The sequence below is a fragment of the Clupea harengus genome, chromosome 6 (assembly GCF_900700415.2).
Source record: "Clupea harengus chromosome 6, Ch_v2.0.2, whole genome shotgun sequence".
Lineage (NCBI taxonomy): Eukaryota > Metazoa > Chordata > Actinopteri > Clupeiformes > Clupeidae > Clupea > Clupea harengus.
In genome coordinates, this window is record NC_045157.1 from 17400242 (window position 1) to 17416156 (window position 15915).

Sequence of the window (15915 nt, forward strand, 5' to 3'; positions counted from 1 at the left end):
AGCGAAATAAGGGCTGACACCACCGGTGCGTCACGGCCCGGCGAGCTCACACGGAGTGGTGGGTTAATACCACTCAAAGGGATCACTGCCGCGATCTGTCACTAAGCAGCCGGGGCTTCTCGCGTCGCCATGGTCACACTTATGAGAGAGAGAGAGAGAGAGAGAGAGAGGGGGGGGGGGGGGGCAGGCCAGAGTGGCTGGGTTTGGAGGCCGAGCTGGCTAACCTGCTAACCCCTCACACGGGTCGCAGGGAAGCCGAAGCTGAGGCTCTCGAGTGCGTCATGCAACTTTCAGTGCCCCACAGCCGGTGGCGCTCCGACGACTGCGTCACCTCAGCTTTATTCCCTCCAGACGCGTTTAAGTAGGATGTTGGTTCCATCTGGCCCTATCAGTGCCTTCACATTTCCTGCGCCCGAACATTAGGCTCAGGCCGTAAACTCAGCTGTGTGTTTGTGTTTGCTGTTCCCTGTCACGACTGGTCATATAACACTGCATCGCCCTACACTAAAGTGAACCATGTGATAAACTGCCAGACGCTGCCTCAGGGGCACAATGAAGCAGCCACCATTTCCAGAATAAAACACATAGACACAGTCGTGCTGCTGCAGGGCTTTTTTGTGCCGGACGGATGCGGCGGCGGCAGCGGCAGCAGCAGGAGCGTTCCTGTTTTGCCGGTGAAAGGCCAGAGCTTCACACCGCTCACTGTTGTTTGGTTTGTTTTTGTCTCCCCCTCCCACCCCCCACCCCCCGCAGGGCTCCGGAGATCATTCTGGGGCTGCCGTTTTGTGAAGCCATAGACATGTGGTCGCTGGGCTGTGTGATCGCCGAGCTCTTCCTGGGCTGGCCACTCTACCCTGGGGCCTTGGAGTTTGATCAGGTACAGCCATGAAGCGCACACACACACACACACACACACACACACACACACACACACACACACACACACACACACACACCACAAACATGCACACACACACACACACACACACCACAAACATGCACAAATGTTATTACAAAACACACATTTGATTGTTTTTATACATTACACACGTTTATTGAGATAAACAAGTACTGAGTAACATACCAAGGCATTATCCTAACATCAAGTGCTAACTATGTGCCAATATATTGTCCAGGCTTTCTCCAGGCATAGAGGCTACCGGTGACAGTTACACAGCTGCTGGGGAGGCTAAAGGAATCAGGGATGACACCTGTTTCTCAGCCATTTTAATGCCATTTGTATCTTTCTGCTGCTAGCGCCATGTCCCCACTCGTGTACTGCTGACAGTGATCTCAGGCAGACTGCGTTTCAGATTCAGCTTGAGCGGCATAAAATTGTCTGGAAAGTGTAGCACAGAAGCTTTCATGTCTAAAAAAAGAAATGGAACTCCCAAGCATATGGGTTTAATCAAAAGCCACATGCATTAAGGCTTCATCATTTTCAATATTAACAGTATGAATATAAATGTGAATGGGTGGGGGCAAGCTAGTTGTGTTATTTGTGTCAGAATATAGAGAAGGTGTACTTGGATCAACTGACCCTGAGCACATTTAGAGGGGGCTGTGGCCATTATTCTTGGGACTCAATGAGGATACGGTCAGTGAGGATAGCCCTTATATGCTAATACAAGAAAATCATGTATGTGGTTAATTAGTCAAATATACCATTTTTTAAAACAACTTCAACGAGTTCTAGTATGATGTACCTCCCTAACCTTTCCAGAAATAGATGGCAAGATCCTTCCCCTCATTCTCCAGTGCCATGCATACAATTGTATAAAAATCTAAGGCTTGTTTAGGCCTCAGTATCTGTCAGTATTGATTCGCTTGTTTTTCCCATTGTCCATTGACGTCATGTTGGAGCTAATCATACATTACTCCTCCCACACCTTCGGCTCTTCTCATGCCCGCGGCAGCAGCTGGCCAACCCTGCCAACCCTGCCAACCCTGCCCAAGTCACAGAAGCACAACACATATTATTGGCACGTCTCAGACCTAGTGTGGCACTAATAGTAAAGGCACCTGGTGTCTGAAACTGTCCAGATGCATGCGCACACACACACACACACACACACACACACACACACACACACACACTCTCTCCAAACCAAGCTATCTGTTTTCAGCCATTCCACATCACCTCATGCTGATGTCATCCATTAAAGCGCGAGTTAGAGCGCGAGCTGGCTGGAATGTGCTGTCAGGCCAAACAAACCAGGAATCAAATGGCATGATTTCTCTCTCCCTCTTTCTCTCACTCCCTCTTTTTCTCTGCCTTTTTGTCTCGCTCTCTCTCTCGCTCTCTCTGTCTGTTTCTGTGTTGTGTGTATGGGCAAGCAGTCTGGTATACAGTATAAGATTTTTTTTCAGACTTGTTTCATTAATTCAGTAGTGTTCAATCCAACGGATCCACCACCAGAACCACCACCCTTCTTTCTCTCCTGAAATGTTCTGGTGGGGCTGCCCCTTCACCATACTCCTCCTGGCTGGGAGAGAGATAGGGAGGGAGGGGGAGAGAGAGAGGGAGAGAACGGACTGACGGGCAGCAACAGGCCTGGATTAGCACTCTGTTTTTGGGGAGAGCGTGTTGTGAGCAGTTCTCACCGGACTCTAACGAGAGGTGGGGGCCACGGGGCCTGGAACAGGGAGGTGCAGCGATACCAGAGAGGAGAGGAAGGTGCTGGATCTCCCCTGTGCCCACCACCACCACCACCACCCAACAAGCGGCGTTTCCTATGTAGAGTTTGCCTTTTAGGAATTCAGGAAATGTCATAGGAATGCATAAGCTCCCTCTCTCTCTCTCTCTCCCTCATGTTCAGGCTCAGCCTCCTCTCCACATACATCACACCGCATTGCATTATAAACCTGCCTGAGCAGAGTGTGCCGACGCCACAGTATTTTTACTGCCCAGCATCATTTTTCATGCACCGCCCCCTCCCTGCTGTACACTAACACCACCCCTGCTCAATGGGAGGGAGGGAGGGAGGGAGGGATGGATAGCTGAACACCTCGGAAAGCGAGTTGGAGAATTTACCGTCACACTAAAAATAAGGAGTGTGTTTTCGCACGGACGGATCAGCATGTTCTGACGGTGCAGTGGAGATTCCGAGGGGAGCCTCCTTGCAGTGAGTGCACAGCTGCGCCGAGTTGAGCAATGCAGGAGAAGAACAAGGACAGAGTGTAGATTAACACATGCCCCCCACCTTATCCCTCTGACCATCCTACTATATGGAGTGGCTGCGGCCATTAGAATCAACTGGTGGCGTGGCTTGGGATGGAGCTAATGAAGAAATGATCCAAATAAGCGATTGCAACGGTGAAACGAGGCTCATCAGTTAGCTCCGTAGCCAGATGGCTAGAAGCCGAGGGTAGGCCCCAGCAGAATCTCATTAGTCTGCAGTTAGCAGAAATTAAAACATATTTCAATCCGTGTGTGTGTGTGTGTGTGTATTGAGCTGTTATTAGTAAACAGGCGTAGATTCATGAGCGGTTCATCTGTCCTTTGGGGCCCCCTGACCTATGGAAAGCTCCCTGCACCGCGGTGTGGAGTGTCAGCCCCAACAAGCCGAGGGGGGCGCCTACCATGCCACGAGGCCTATAAGGCAGGGAGGGAGACGTGTGGGGGGGTCCAGTTCCACTTCACACAGCAGAATATATTAATAACTTCCCGTTACCCCCACAATCCCTGCTCGCTTTTCCTCCCAAGGCCCAGCTCTGTCAGCAGTCTGTCAACACACTGGCATGTCTAACCTTCCTGCAACATGCTACATTACGACAAAGCTCCAGCAGCCCTCATATGCCATCAGCCATACTGTCCCTGAAATGTCCTGTAAGAGTGTGTATGTGTTTGAGAGATAGCGAGGGCTGTAAGAATGTATCTGTGTGTATGTGTGCGCGTGCGTGGATGGAGGTGCGGGCGTTGGCTGACGCCTTCAGGAGGCGTTTGTTTCATTCCGCCTGCTGCTTAGTTGACTCCAAGCACCGGAGTGCGAAGCTGAGCGCAGGTCTAGGCTTGCAGACCACATCTCTGCTTTACCACCTCAGCAAGAGGTAGAGGACTCCTAACAGATGAGGAGGAGTTTAGCCCCGGGACCGATACCAACCTCATATAGGGACGCACACACACACACACACACCCTCTCTCTCTCTTTCTTTCTTTCTTTCTTTCTTTCTCTCTCTCTCTCTCACACACACACACACAGACACACACACACCCTCTCTCTCTCTCTCTCTCTCTCTCACACACACACCTGCAGATTGTCACCCTCCAAGTGTTTTCATGCCTCAGTCTCCTTCTGATGTCACGGATGTAAAAGCACGCACACAAGGTTACACAAGCTGGCAAAGAGAGTGGAGTCAGTGCAGCGCAACTGAGAGGGGCAAGAGCAGAGCCGAACACTAGAGCCGAGGGGGAACAAGGGGTGGCTGTTGTGTTTGGCCTGCCTGTGATGGATTGTTGACCTTTGTGGGAGTCCGTGTTCGTTTATCCGAGCTGACAAAGGTAGAGAATGAGAGAATACTTCTCTCCCTACTTCTCTCCCTCTTCTAGAGAATACTAGAAGAGGGAGAGAAAGGAGAAAAAGAAAAAATAAACATCAAGAGTGTTGATTTAATGAGCTCGAGGTCTGGATGTGCGGTGGATGTAATGCAGGGAGCTGGGTATCGCTGTGTCTGACTTGCATAGATGAGGGGGAGAGAGTGGAAGGAGACTGGGGAGGAGATGAGAGGAGATGGTGATGTAACAGACTCTCCCTCTTCTGTCTTAGTGCCAGTGGGGACGTGCGGAGTGGCGCTGAACGTGCCAATCAAAACATTTATACCAGGAAACGTCGCTCACTTCTGGCCCTCGGAATTCTTTGTGTATGCGTGTGTGTTGCCGCCATTCATTTTAGCAGCTTTCTCATGAAGGTTTTTTTTTAGCCTTTATTCAGAAGATCTATTTAGGAAATGAGATGAAGAGGAGTAGAATTGCGAAACGACAGACTTGAACCCTGGTGTCCATTGGCACTCAGGCCTGTAGGCCTGTATGGTGTGTGATGCTGCCACTGCGACTGACTACTACGAACACCCCCAACCCCCAAGGTTTTTTGGTGCATTTTTCATGCCATCCATAGACATAGATAGATGGTGCTCCTGTGTTTTTACTGTGAAGACATGTTTACCTTCCTGAACAACCCTTGACACACAAACCCAGACCAAGGTCCACACACACACACACACACACACACACACACAAACACACACACACACACACACACACAAATGCAGACTTGAGTCATGTGTGTATGTTTACCTTCTGGGAGTTTGATGGCCAGGGTGCTCCTCAGAGGTTAAAGGTTAAAGATGAAGTGCGCCTGTGGCCAGAGCCTCTGAAATTCCTGAGGCCCACTGAGCCGCCTCACTGTCACTACCACAGCGCACCTCTAATGGATGTTGTTCCTCACACACAGATGCCACTGACGTCAGATCACACACACTCACTCACTCTCTATGTCTCTCACTCCCCTTCTCACACACACACACACTCTGTCTCTCTCTCTCTGTCACACAGACACACACACACTCTTTCTCCCTGTGTCTCTCAAACACACACACAGACGCACATACACACAAATACATATACACACACACTGTCTTCCATCTGACTGTTTTTCTGCTGTTGGTAGAGTGTGTCTCAGGCCCCTTACCGCTCACATTGGGTGTCTGATGCCACACCGCCTCCCCTCAGGGGTTTCGATTAATAGTGAATAGTGTGTTTCCTTTGCAGCCGCGCTTGTGTTGATCTTCAGCGAATGAACCCGTGTGTATCTGTGTCCTCCCCTCTCCAGATACGTTACATTTCTCAGACGCAGGGGTTGCCCGGGGAGCACCTGTTGAAAGTGGGGACAAAGACGTCTCGCTTCTTCTGCCGGGAGTCAGATTCCCCCTATGCAGCGTGGAGACTGAAAGTGAGGCCACCACCCCGAAAAACTCTCTCACACACACACACACACACACACACACACACACACTCTCTGTCTCTCAGTCTCTCACTCGCTCACACTCACTCACTCTCTCTCTCTCTCTCTCTCTCTCTCCCCCTCCCTCTCTCTCTCACTCCCTCTCTCTCTCTCTCTCTCTCTCCCCCCTCCCTCTCTCTCTCACTCCCTCCCTCTCTCTCTCACTCCCCCCCCTCCCTCTCTCCCCCCTCCCTCTCTCTCTCCCCCTCCCTCTCTCTCTCACCCCCCCCTCTCTCTCTCACTCACTCACTCACACACTCTCTCACGCTCACTCTCTCTCTCACTCTTTCTCTCTCTCTCTCTTTCTCACTCTTTCGCTCTCTCTCTCACTGTCTCTCACTCTTTCGCTCTCTCTCTCGCTCGCACACACCACACACACACACACTCTTAAGGCCCCTTAACCTGCAACAAAACACTACCCCTACTGTTCTGCCTAACAGAGGGACTCTGCACAGTACCGTTTGGCCTACTTCATCCATTCTTAGTCATGGCCTTTCCGCAGGCTTTGTCATGCGGATGTGTCTGTAAGCCCTGCCATCTTGCTGAATGTTCAGTCTTATTTCCTGTCTCCCCCCCCCCCCTTTTCCCCGCAGTCCACAGAGGATCACGAGACGGAGACGGGGATGAAATCAAAGGAAGCCAGGAAGTACATCTTCAGCTGTTTGGATGATATTGCGCACGTATGTCCCAGTTCACTGCATTTTGACATCCAGAGTAGCTGAAGTCTGTTTCTGCTCATAATAAATGACACACACACACACACACACACACACACACACACACACACACACAAGGGGCTTGATTCAACTGTTGTTAGCTTTTGGGTCTTATCTGATCTGAATTTGATCAAGTATGGGTGCTGGATGAAAAACAAGTCTAAATTAGTCATTCCCTCACTGTTTGCAATTCATATTTGACAAAAACAACGAACAGAGACACCATGTCTGAAAATACCCCTGAGCTGTTTTCAGAAATGAGTGTAGTGTTGACCTGTGCTGCTCTGTTTTTCTCTGTTGAACTATCCTGCAGGTGAATTTGGTGATGAATTTGGAAGGCAGTGACTTGTTGGCAGAGAAAGTGGACCGTGGAGAGTTTGTGAGCTTGCTGAAGAAGATGTTGTTTATTGACGCAGAGAAGAGGATCACCCCAAGTGAAGCGCTCAACCACCCCTTTGTCACAATGCAGCACCTGTTGGATTTCCCCCACAGCAACCAGTGAGCAACGCATACACACACACACACACACACACACACACACACACACACACACACACACATACGCACACAGCTGCCCCTCAAGACAGTAAAACACCTGAAAGAGTGATTTATTCCCCCCACAAACACACCTGAACCCCATTTGTCTTCCTGTTAAAACACAACTGAGCCATGAAGTTCAAAGCCAAAGTCACACCTGAACCAGAGTTAGAATGCCCTAACACACACGTCAGCATGCCCATGTGATCTGTGTTCGTTTTGGATAAAGTCATTCTGACACTGATTTCTCCCTGCTGTTTCTAGTTGAAAGCATTAGTGGGTGTAGAGCCTCCTTAAGACTTTCATTAGCTGAATCAGATCTGCTGTAATTGGTCTGTGCTTTGTGGGGGTGTAGGTTTTTTTTGGAACAGTTGGATACCCCTGATTTAAACTTCACTCTCAAAGACTTCCATTTAATGATGTAGCTCTGTTGATGCTGGGAATAGATGAACCTTGAATCCAGTGTCGTGTGAATCTAACCCCCATTTCTGATGTATAATCTTCTCTTCTCTTCTCTCCTCCTCTCCTCTCTGCAGTGTGAAGTCCTGTTTCCACATCATGGACGTTTGTCTGTCACGGCCTGGCGTGCATGACACTATTAACCGCAATAAGGCCACCTATATCCGCCCAGTGACCACCACCGCAGGGCCCACCCTCACTGTGCCATTCAGCAAAATGGCTGGCTGTCACACACAGGTAAATGTCACCTAACCTTTTCATTAGCCTTGCATAGCAGCGTCAGCTAAATGTAGACACTTCTGGAGTGGATTAGCGCTGGGTGTTCCATCGCCTCCGGAAACCAAAGCGCCAGTTTTTCCCGTTTTTTTTAATGGCCTTGCCATCACCCTTTTTATCCTTATAACCGCTCAATCGTCATTACAGCCTATAAAATGACAATGTTGACTTCTCTTGGGTGGTTGTGCTCTGCTGTTTGTTGTGTCAGAGGCTTGACAAGAGAATCACATGAGTGAATTCCAAACCCAGGCGAGAAACATGTCTCCATTGTGCTCGCCTCGAGGCGTTTTTTGGGCGTCTGAGCATGTTTTGGTTAAGGGAGGGCCATCACCGCCGACACGTTTTCAAAAACGCGTCAGAGGTGTCTGCCCTCTTCCTGGAAGCAGTATCGCGGCTGCCCGCATCCTCCAGAAGCCAGATGGGTGCTGATGTCAATCCGCCCGCACGCTGCTGCCTCCAGTGACGCCAGCTTATTTACCTCTCCACCATTGTTCTCACAGGTCGAGCCAATGTGTCACCTTATTGCGTTGCTCCGACACTCCGTTGCCATGGCAGCGTGCTGACGTTATGGCAACGCTGAGAGCGTGCGTTTTGGTTGCCAGGGGAGTAGAGTGGGGTCCTGGTTTGTAGTCATTCTTGATTTTTTTTTTTTTTGCATTGCTGTTTTGGATTGCTCTCCTCTGGTAGCTGTTATGATATGGACTTGCCAGGATTTGGGGTTTTGCTCAAGGAGTCCTTTCTGCCCAAATAATCAAATAGAGGAACATGAAGGAACGCTTTGGTCACATGTGTGGCCCTTTGTGCGTCAGAGGCCTCAATGCAAATCACATTTTCATCATTGGCATAGGTGAGCCTAGATTACGGCCAATTCAGATTGTTATGGGGGGAGAAAAACACGTGGGCTGCTCATAATTACTCCATGAAAAAAAAGAAAAAACAATCCTAGTGGGTGAAATCATTGGGAATAGGGTACCACCTTTAGTTCTTCATCCAGCACTGGAGTCCACACAACACTTTGATGACGTTATAGCTGCCATGGCATTATGGCCATAATTAAACCCTGATTAAACCCCTGATTAAACAGTTACACAGGAGCGAGTGAACTTCGAGCCAGAGGCTGTTTTTCAGATGTGTGGCTGTTCTCTCAACATTCCTCAGAAAGCTGTGACAGTGCCCTCTACAGGGCATTTAGCAGCACTGCTGCCAGATGAATTTGACTGACTTGGAGCCTCCTCCTGTCTGTACTCCTTCTTTTTATAAATAAGTTACTTAGGCTAACGCTTAGCTTGACCACACCTATGGTGCATTGTAACTATAGCATTAGACCACATAAAAAAATACTGAGTAGCAATGCGAAGCAACTGGCATTTACAGAGTGGAAAACTATGTACTGTACAGTGAAGATATAAACACATTCCTGCCAAGCAGTACTAGTTCCAGCTGCTATCATTTGTGCATTCTCTTTCATGTATTGTCTATCATAGCTGTCAATGCACGTGTACGAAGTTACTCATTGAAGTGGTACACAGTTCCACTATTTCTGTTGGAGGTTGAGTTGAATAGTTGAGTTAAACTGTGACATGATTGTTTTGTGACGTAATGTTTTGCATGGTTACAAAATCACTTCCATGTCTGTAAGCTAATTTTAGAGAGCACCCAGTCATACCAAAGTGTAAATATCACCCAGAAGGAGGAGAGTTGCAGTCACAGCTTCCTTTCTCTTGTGTTCTACCTTCACTCATTTCTGGAAAATTGAACTGCGTGTGTCACACCGAGTCTTACTGCTTCAATTTTCTCATGTTTTTTTAGGCTATGGCCCCATCAGGCCCTTCAGTGATGCACCCTGGGATAGCGCTGCAGACAGGAAATGCGCAATTCGGCTGCACTGACTCGTTCCAGCAGGCACTCATCTTATGTCCTCCAAACATGCAAGGTACATTCCATTACCCTTGGTGGAATGCTGGGGACTTTCACCCATGAAAGAGCTCTATAATTATCAAGCAGTTACTCGTTGCTAGGTATTTTTTTGTGTCTTTTTTTTTAAATGTGGTGTCATGCCTTTGAATTGTAGCTGTGGAAGTTCAAGTGGTTCATAGGAGGTGCATTTTAGATGCCAGATATATGCTCTTTTTAAAGGAAGCTTTTAAAGGAAGGCTGGTCCGATGGGTATTTTTGGTGCATAAATAAACCAAAGGGAAAAACACAAGGGGAAATTCCTATTGTGTTGCATGTAACTGCATAAGTAGTCTGTGATGTATTGTAACTCAGTTGATTTGTTTTGTTTTGTGTTGTTGACAGGAATCCCCACCAACCCCGGCAAACCGGCGGGCTACTCTGTCCGCATGGAGAGCACGGTTCCAATGGTCACCCAAGCCCCCACCATTCAGCCCATACAGATCCGACAGGGAGTTATCACTCAGGTGAGGTCAAGGTCCATGGCCAGATCTCTGTGTTTTGTCCACCCCTGCTCTAAAGCCAGTTGAAATCATGCATTGGACATTGGACTCCAGTGTCTATTAAAATGTCCCTTTTTTCAATGCCATTGCCATGCCCTTGCAGTGGTGTATGATTTTACAGCAGTGTTGGCACGGCCTACTGCTTCAATTGGCAGTGAAAATACTCCTACTTTTTTTTAGCAGGCTTGGTCCAATCGCGGCCAGCAAATCCTGGTCCCAGCCTGGCAGCAGGTGACGCCGGTGGCCCCACCGCCCACCTCGCTAGCCTCGGACTCTGTGGCGGGTCCACCGAGACTGGCAGACTGGGGGTGAGTGTGTGTGTGTGTGTGTGTGTGTGTGTGTGTGTGTGTTGCCTATTTCTGTCCACTGTACTTGGTCGCATGCATTGCCATGCTGTTGCCATCCTCTCTAATTGACTATTTTCTCTCCCCCACCTCCCATAAAACGTCATCACACCTTTTTTGTTTTTCTTGTCTTCACAGGAAAGTTCGTCCCCATGGCAACCATTACAGCTCCATGCTGCCCCACCCCCAACCACTCCTAACCAACCAAATGACCATGTCAGCCCACCAGCCCATCAGCATAGGCATCGCCCATGTGGTGTGGCCTCAGCCCGCCGCTAACAAACGCAACAAGCCCTGTGTCAACAGGTTCGGTTTTCTCCCATTGCACTAGCCCATTGCCAGCTCCGACAGCCTCACACACACACACACACACACACACACACACACACACACACACACACACACACACACACACAAGGTTTCTGTTAGCCGAGCAACTACAGCAGTGCCAGTATGCTGACATGTTGAGTAAACACTGTGCTGGAGAGCAAGATTGAAAACAGACTGAGAAACACATTCACCCTTTGTCTATTGTCGGCTGTTTAAATATGATTTGCCTTTTGGTATCCTAAAATGTTTTGATAGATGTGATCGTTCTTGAGTCCGATTGAGTTATGATGTAATCACCTGCTGTGGCGTGTGTGTTTATTCTCTGGGCAGGAGCAACAACTTCACACACAGCACAAACACCCAAAGCTCAGTGTACCAGGGCCCAAAGATGGCCCCCGTCATCAAGAACGTGGAAGTGGAGACCGTAGAGCGACGGAACTACGCGGAGGCTGAGCGCAGAGAGCGCGTGTCGGACCGGACAGACACAAGCGTGGAGGAGGAAGAGCCCAGCTGTTGCAAGGTGGAGGAGGAGGAGGAAGAGGAGCTGGTGGTGGCGAAGAAACAGCAGCGGCAGGCCATGGTGATCGCCGACTCACCGAGCCCGGCGGTCAGTGTCATTAGCATCAGCTCGGACACAGACGAGGAGGACCAGCCACAGAGGCACTCGATCGGGGAGTAAGTCAACCGCTTGCACGGAAGATGGGGAAATTTGTTGTCATTGTGCTTATGTCATAAACTAGCGTGCGCCACAAACATAGTGAAGGTCATGGGTTTATGCACGTGCTGGAACACACACATACAGAAATGATAAATAGAACGCACAACCTCTATCATAGTTCCAAGCCACTCTGGAAAGGAATGTATCTGTTAAAGTGTATTTAAAACTGATGTTTTACAACGGTTTTGGCAGGCTTTTGTGCAAAGTGACATTCATGCCAGTTAAGGCCTGCATATGTTCTCATTGTTTTTTCAGTCTCCTTAGAGATAGAAGTCATGACCAGCTAATCTTAATAGCATAGTTGCCAGAGCAGCTGTTCTAGCTTATCTACTTTTCAGTAGCATTGTTAATTGTTAACCTTATTTACACTCTACTGACGTCGTTTTTATGGGATCGTGAATGCAAGTGATTGATAGGCTCAGCTGTGCTCAGTGTGCAAGAAGAATAGTTTCAGCACAATAAACACTGGACATTGTGTCAGACGTGTTCAAATCATGCGAGCTGCTAGGTTTGACGACCCATATCTTGTGTCAGGTGTAAGGGCAGCCCCGAGTGTGAGGCGTGTCAGAGCACCCTGAACATGGAGCGCGTGTGTTCCCTCAGCAGCCCAGAGTCCACCCTCAGCACCAGCTCCTCCGCCTCAGTGCAGTCCAGCGGCTCGCCCTGCAAACGACCCAACAGGTACACCTCCATTCTCTGTCTCCCTGTCTCACACATACACACTTTCTATCAACATGTTCATCCGGCCATTAAAGCAATAATCTGTATCACACACACACACACACAATAGGTCACTTAACTTGAAAGACTCAAGAAATATCAGTTTGCATCCTCTTTAATGGTAGTAGTTAGATTGGCGGTGGTTTAAATGGTAGACTTTACAATGAGGTGATGCTCCAAAGCCTAGTCTGTGTGTAATTCTTAAACCTTCAATTATCGTTCTTAGTGATGAATCCTCTCTTCAGCTCATCTCTCTCTCTTCTTTTTTTCTTTTCTTTTCTTCTTCGCAGCATGTCTGAAGACGAGCAGGAGAGCGGCTGTGACACGGTGGACGGCTCGCCGGCCTCCGACTCCTCCGTGCACAACGAGAGCGCCGCCTTCTTGGAGGGGCGCTACATCGCCGACAGCAACCACAACCGCAACCGCAAGGCCTGCGTCACCGCGGAGACGGAGGTCAGCAAGCCGCCGGTGCGCACCATGGTGGTGCCGCCCATGAGGATGCAGAACAACAACATGGTCAGCCAGCAGAACATCAACGCAGGTGAGCAGATGGCCGACACACGGAGAACGGAGACCCAGCGCCTTTACTGCATGAATGCAGAAATACACATACTCTGTGTGCATACTCAAAGTATACACATACTCTGTGTGCATACTCTGTGTGCATAGTCAAAGTATAGTCATGCAGTCGCATGTCCAAAATAGGGCCACATGTATTCATAAGTGGGGAAATAGAGATAAGTGTATACAAGATGGGTATGAATACAGGTAGACGCACGTGTTCTGTGTTATGATCTCTGTATGTCAGACATATATTGTCTGTAGAGTTAGCAATGGTTGATTTGAATGTACTGCTGTGCCTTATAGCTGAAACTTCATATAAAAAAAATCTGTTTGTTTACGCTGGTTATCGCCAACGTGTATGTTATTACTCCAAAGCAATGAGTCTGCAGGACCTGTATTCATGTACTAGATCATTGATCCCCTAGTCTGTCACAGTCTTTCCTCATGCATGCTCCCGGCTAACCCAGAAAGACATGTGTCTCTGATCTCTGATCCCCCTGGAAACTGTTGAGTGGCCGGGAACCTTGCTAATTCCTTCCATAGCCACAGGGCTAATTGGAAGACTGTTTAGCGGGTCAGAGACGCAATTACCGGTGCCGCTGTCTGCTTCACAGGTGAATTGCCTTGGGATTACGCTGCCTTTATAGGTCACAGAGGCTCCCACAGGTGATTACGGCTGCCACGTCACTGGTGGCCCAGTCCGCCCCAGCTGCTCTTGAGTGTCTGGATGCTGTGTTTGACTCTGTCTTTTTTTATTTATTTATTTATTTATTTATTTATTTATTTATTTGTGTAACTCTGACACTGATTTCAAAATGTCCCTTTTCAAAGAAGTTTAAGACCCATCTGATCCCCCCACTGACGTTTTTGTCTGGAGTGTCAATTCTCAGCATGTTTTTTAAAGATGCATAGTGGCATTTGACACCCCCACAGACGTTTGTCATGTTGGTATAAACATACACAGATGCATCATGGATCGTGCCTCACAGACAGAGCGCTATGAGCTGTGAATGTTTTATCCCAATAGCGTGAGGGTGTTGTGCATGCCTTATGTAAGCTTTACAGGAGTTGCTATCTGTCTCTGTTGGTATCTCTGTCCTATGTAAGTGCTTTGTCCAGCATAGGTCATCTGCGAAACACTGTTTGACATTTGACTCCTTGAAACAGATACCTCTTCCCACTCCCCTCCTCCCCCATCCCCCATCTCTGCTCGTTCTCACATTCAAACACTTCTATCTGTTCCGCACTTAAAAGGCCACAGTATACTATTCTAGGCATGCTCACAGGGTATTTTTAGACTGCGGCGTGACCCACAACTTGAAACGCGAACGAGATTAGTTACCAATTGGCTTATAGCCCCCCTCCATTAGATCTCGATGACAAGTCAAATCGTATTTTTACCCAGCTGCAATCATCGCAAGTTAGACCATCGTCATTGGCTCTGTTTACATAAATGGTGGCATTTTTTTACCGCGAGGGAGAGGTCTGACAAGGTCATCAGACAGGAAGAGCTAAAACTGACTAGTCAGCCGAGAGTTGATCAGACATGCATCAATTACACCTTTTGCCACCTTTCTTGCAGCTGGATGAGGATGGTCAAGTAGTTTTTTATGCTGTGGGCCTTTGAGATTTCGTTGTTGCTGCTTCTGAAAAAACTGACATGTCCGCTTGCCCCCCATCCCCTCTCTCTCTCATGCGCGCTCTCTCTCTCTCTCTCTCTCTCTCTCTCGCTTTCTCTCTCTTGCTTTCTCTCTCTCTCTCTCTCTCTTACTCTCTCTCTCTTACTACCCTACCCTTCTCCTACCCTTCTCTTAGTCTTAGAATCTTCATGCCCATTCAAAGGGCGCAATGGACACGGCAGGCTGGCCCCGCTCTCTACGCAGTTCCTCAACCGCTCTCAGAAGATCCCCGCATTCCAGCATCAGCAAGCTCCCCAGCATCTGCAGCAGCAGCAGCAGCAGCCGCCGCCTCTCACCTATGGGCAGGTCAGTCAGAGCGCCACAAAGGCACAGGTCAAGGCACACCAACACATAGCCAGTCATCAAGTCCACTACCTGGGCTGTGTGATGGTAGACCAGAATCAGCTCCTTCATAAGGGGTGAAAGTAACAACAATTAATTGATGACAAGAAATTCATGTGAAATGAAAAATAGAATGATAAAATATCAAGTGATTTGATTAAATTCAAGCCGATTTGATTAAAACAATCGGGATGTAATGAAAACAGAGCCATGTTTCATCATTTTCATTCATCATCCACAACACAAAATTGGCATATCATTTAAGGAAAGTGGCTTCAAGGGTGGTGTAACAAAAAGTAATAAAACGTAACAGATTAAATGGATACAAATAATGAAAAATAGAGGGGTAAAAATGTATGTGAATTGAAAGATAGTGATAAATTGTCAATTGATTTGATAAACATTTTACCTGAAACAATTTGTATGACTTCCATTGTTTACAGGAAGCAATTTCTGTTACTTCCGTTTATCAAATCAACTTAATATCACTCTACTTTTCATTTCACATACATTTTTTCCCCCTATTTTTCAATTCGCATTTTCATCACCCTCATTTTCATCAGTTAGTTTTTGTTACTTCCACCTCTCATTCTCCTCCAGGTCTTTATGGCCAGAGATGAAATTGAATACTGATTAAAGAGGCCTATAGAGAACATGAGCTGGGCATCCCTGCTATTAACTTGGATGAGTACATGGATATTTGAGTTTAGTACAGTGGTGTGGTCAGTGGCGGTCTGAATCTTCTGCCTTGCTTCCAGCCAGCGGTTTGTTCTCA

General features: G+C 48.1%; 1 protein-coding gene across 6 annotated transcripts in view; it reads left to right on the forward strand.

Moving 5' to 3' along the window:
• Positions 1 to 15915, forward strand: part of hipk3b (homeodomain interacting protein kinase 3b) — a 47399-nt gene that overhangs the window by 26161 nt on the left and 5323 nt on the right. For 4 of the 6 annotated variants that reach the window (XM_042708043.1, XM_031569226.2, XM_031569227.2 and 1 more), the window contains 13 exons: positions 754 to 877; positions 5829 to 5948; positions 6593 to 6679; positions 7029 to 7213; positions 7789 to 7948; positions 9797 to 9920; positions 10286 to 10407; positions 10624 to 10751; positions 10926 to 11093; positions 11448 to 11792; positions 12370 to 12516; positions 12846 to 13096; positions 14935 to 15104. In XM_042708043.1, the coding sequence (XP_042563977.1) occupies positions 754 to 877; positions 5829 to 5948; positions 6593 to 6679; positions 7029 to 7213; positions 7789 to 7948; positions 9797 to 9920; positions 10286 to 10407; positions 10624 to 10751; positions 10926 to 11093; positions 11448 to 11792; positions 12370 to 12516; positions 12846 to 13096; positions 14935 to 15104 (2131 nt within the window). Of the gene's footprint in view, positions 1 to 753; positions 878 to 5828; positions 5949 to 6592; positions 6680 to 7028; positions 7214 to 7788; positions 7949 to 9796; positions 9921 to 10285; positions 10408 to 10623; positions 10752 to 10925; positions 11094 to 11447; positions 11793 to 12369; positions 12517 to 12845; positions 13097 to 13733; positions 14805 to 14934; positions 15105 to 15915 lie in introns of those variants that run through there. The other 2 variants (XM_012826988.3, XM_031569228.2) reach the window with 2 other exon arrangements.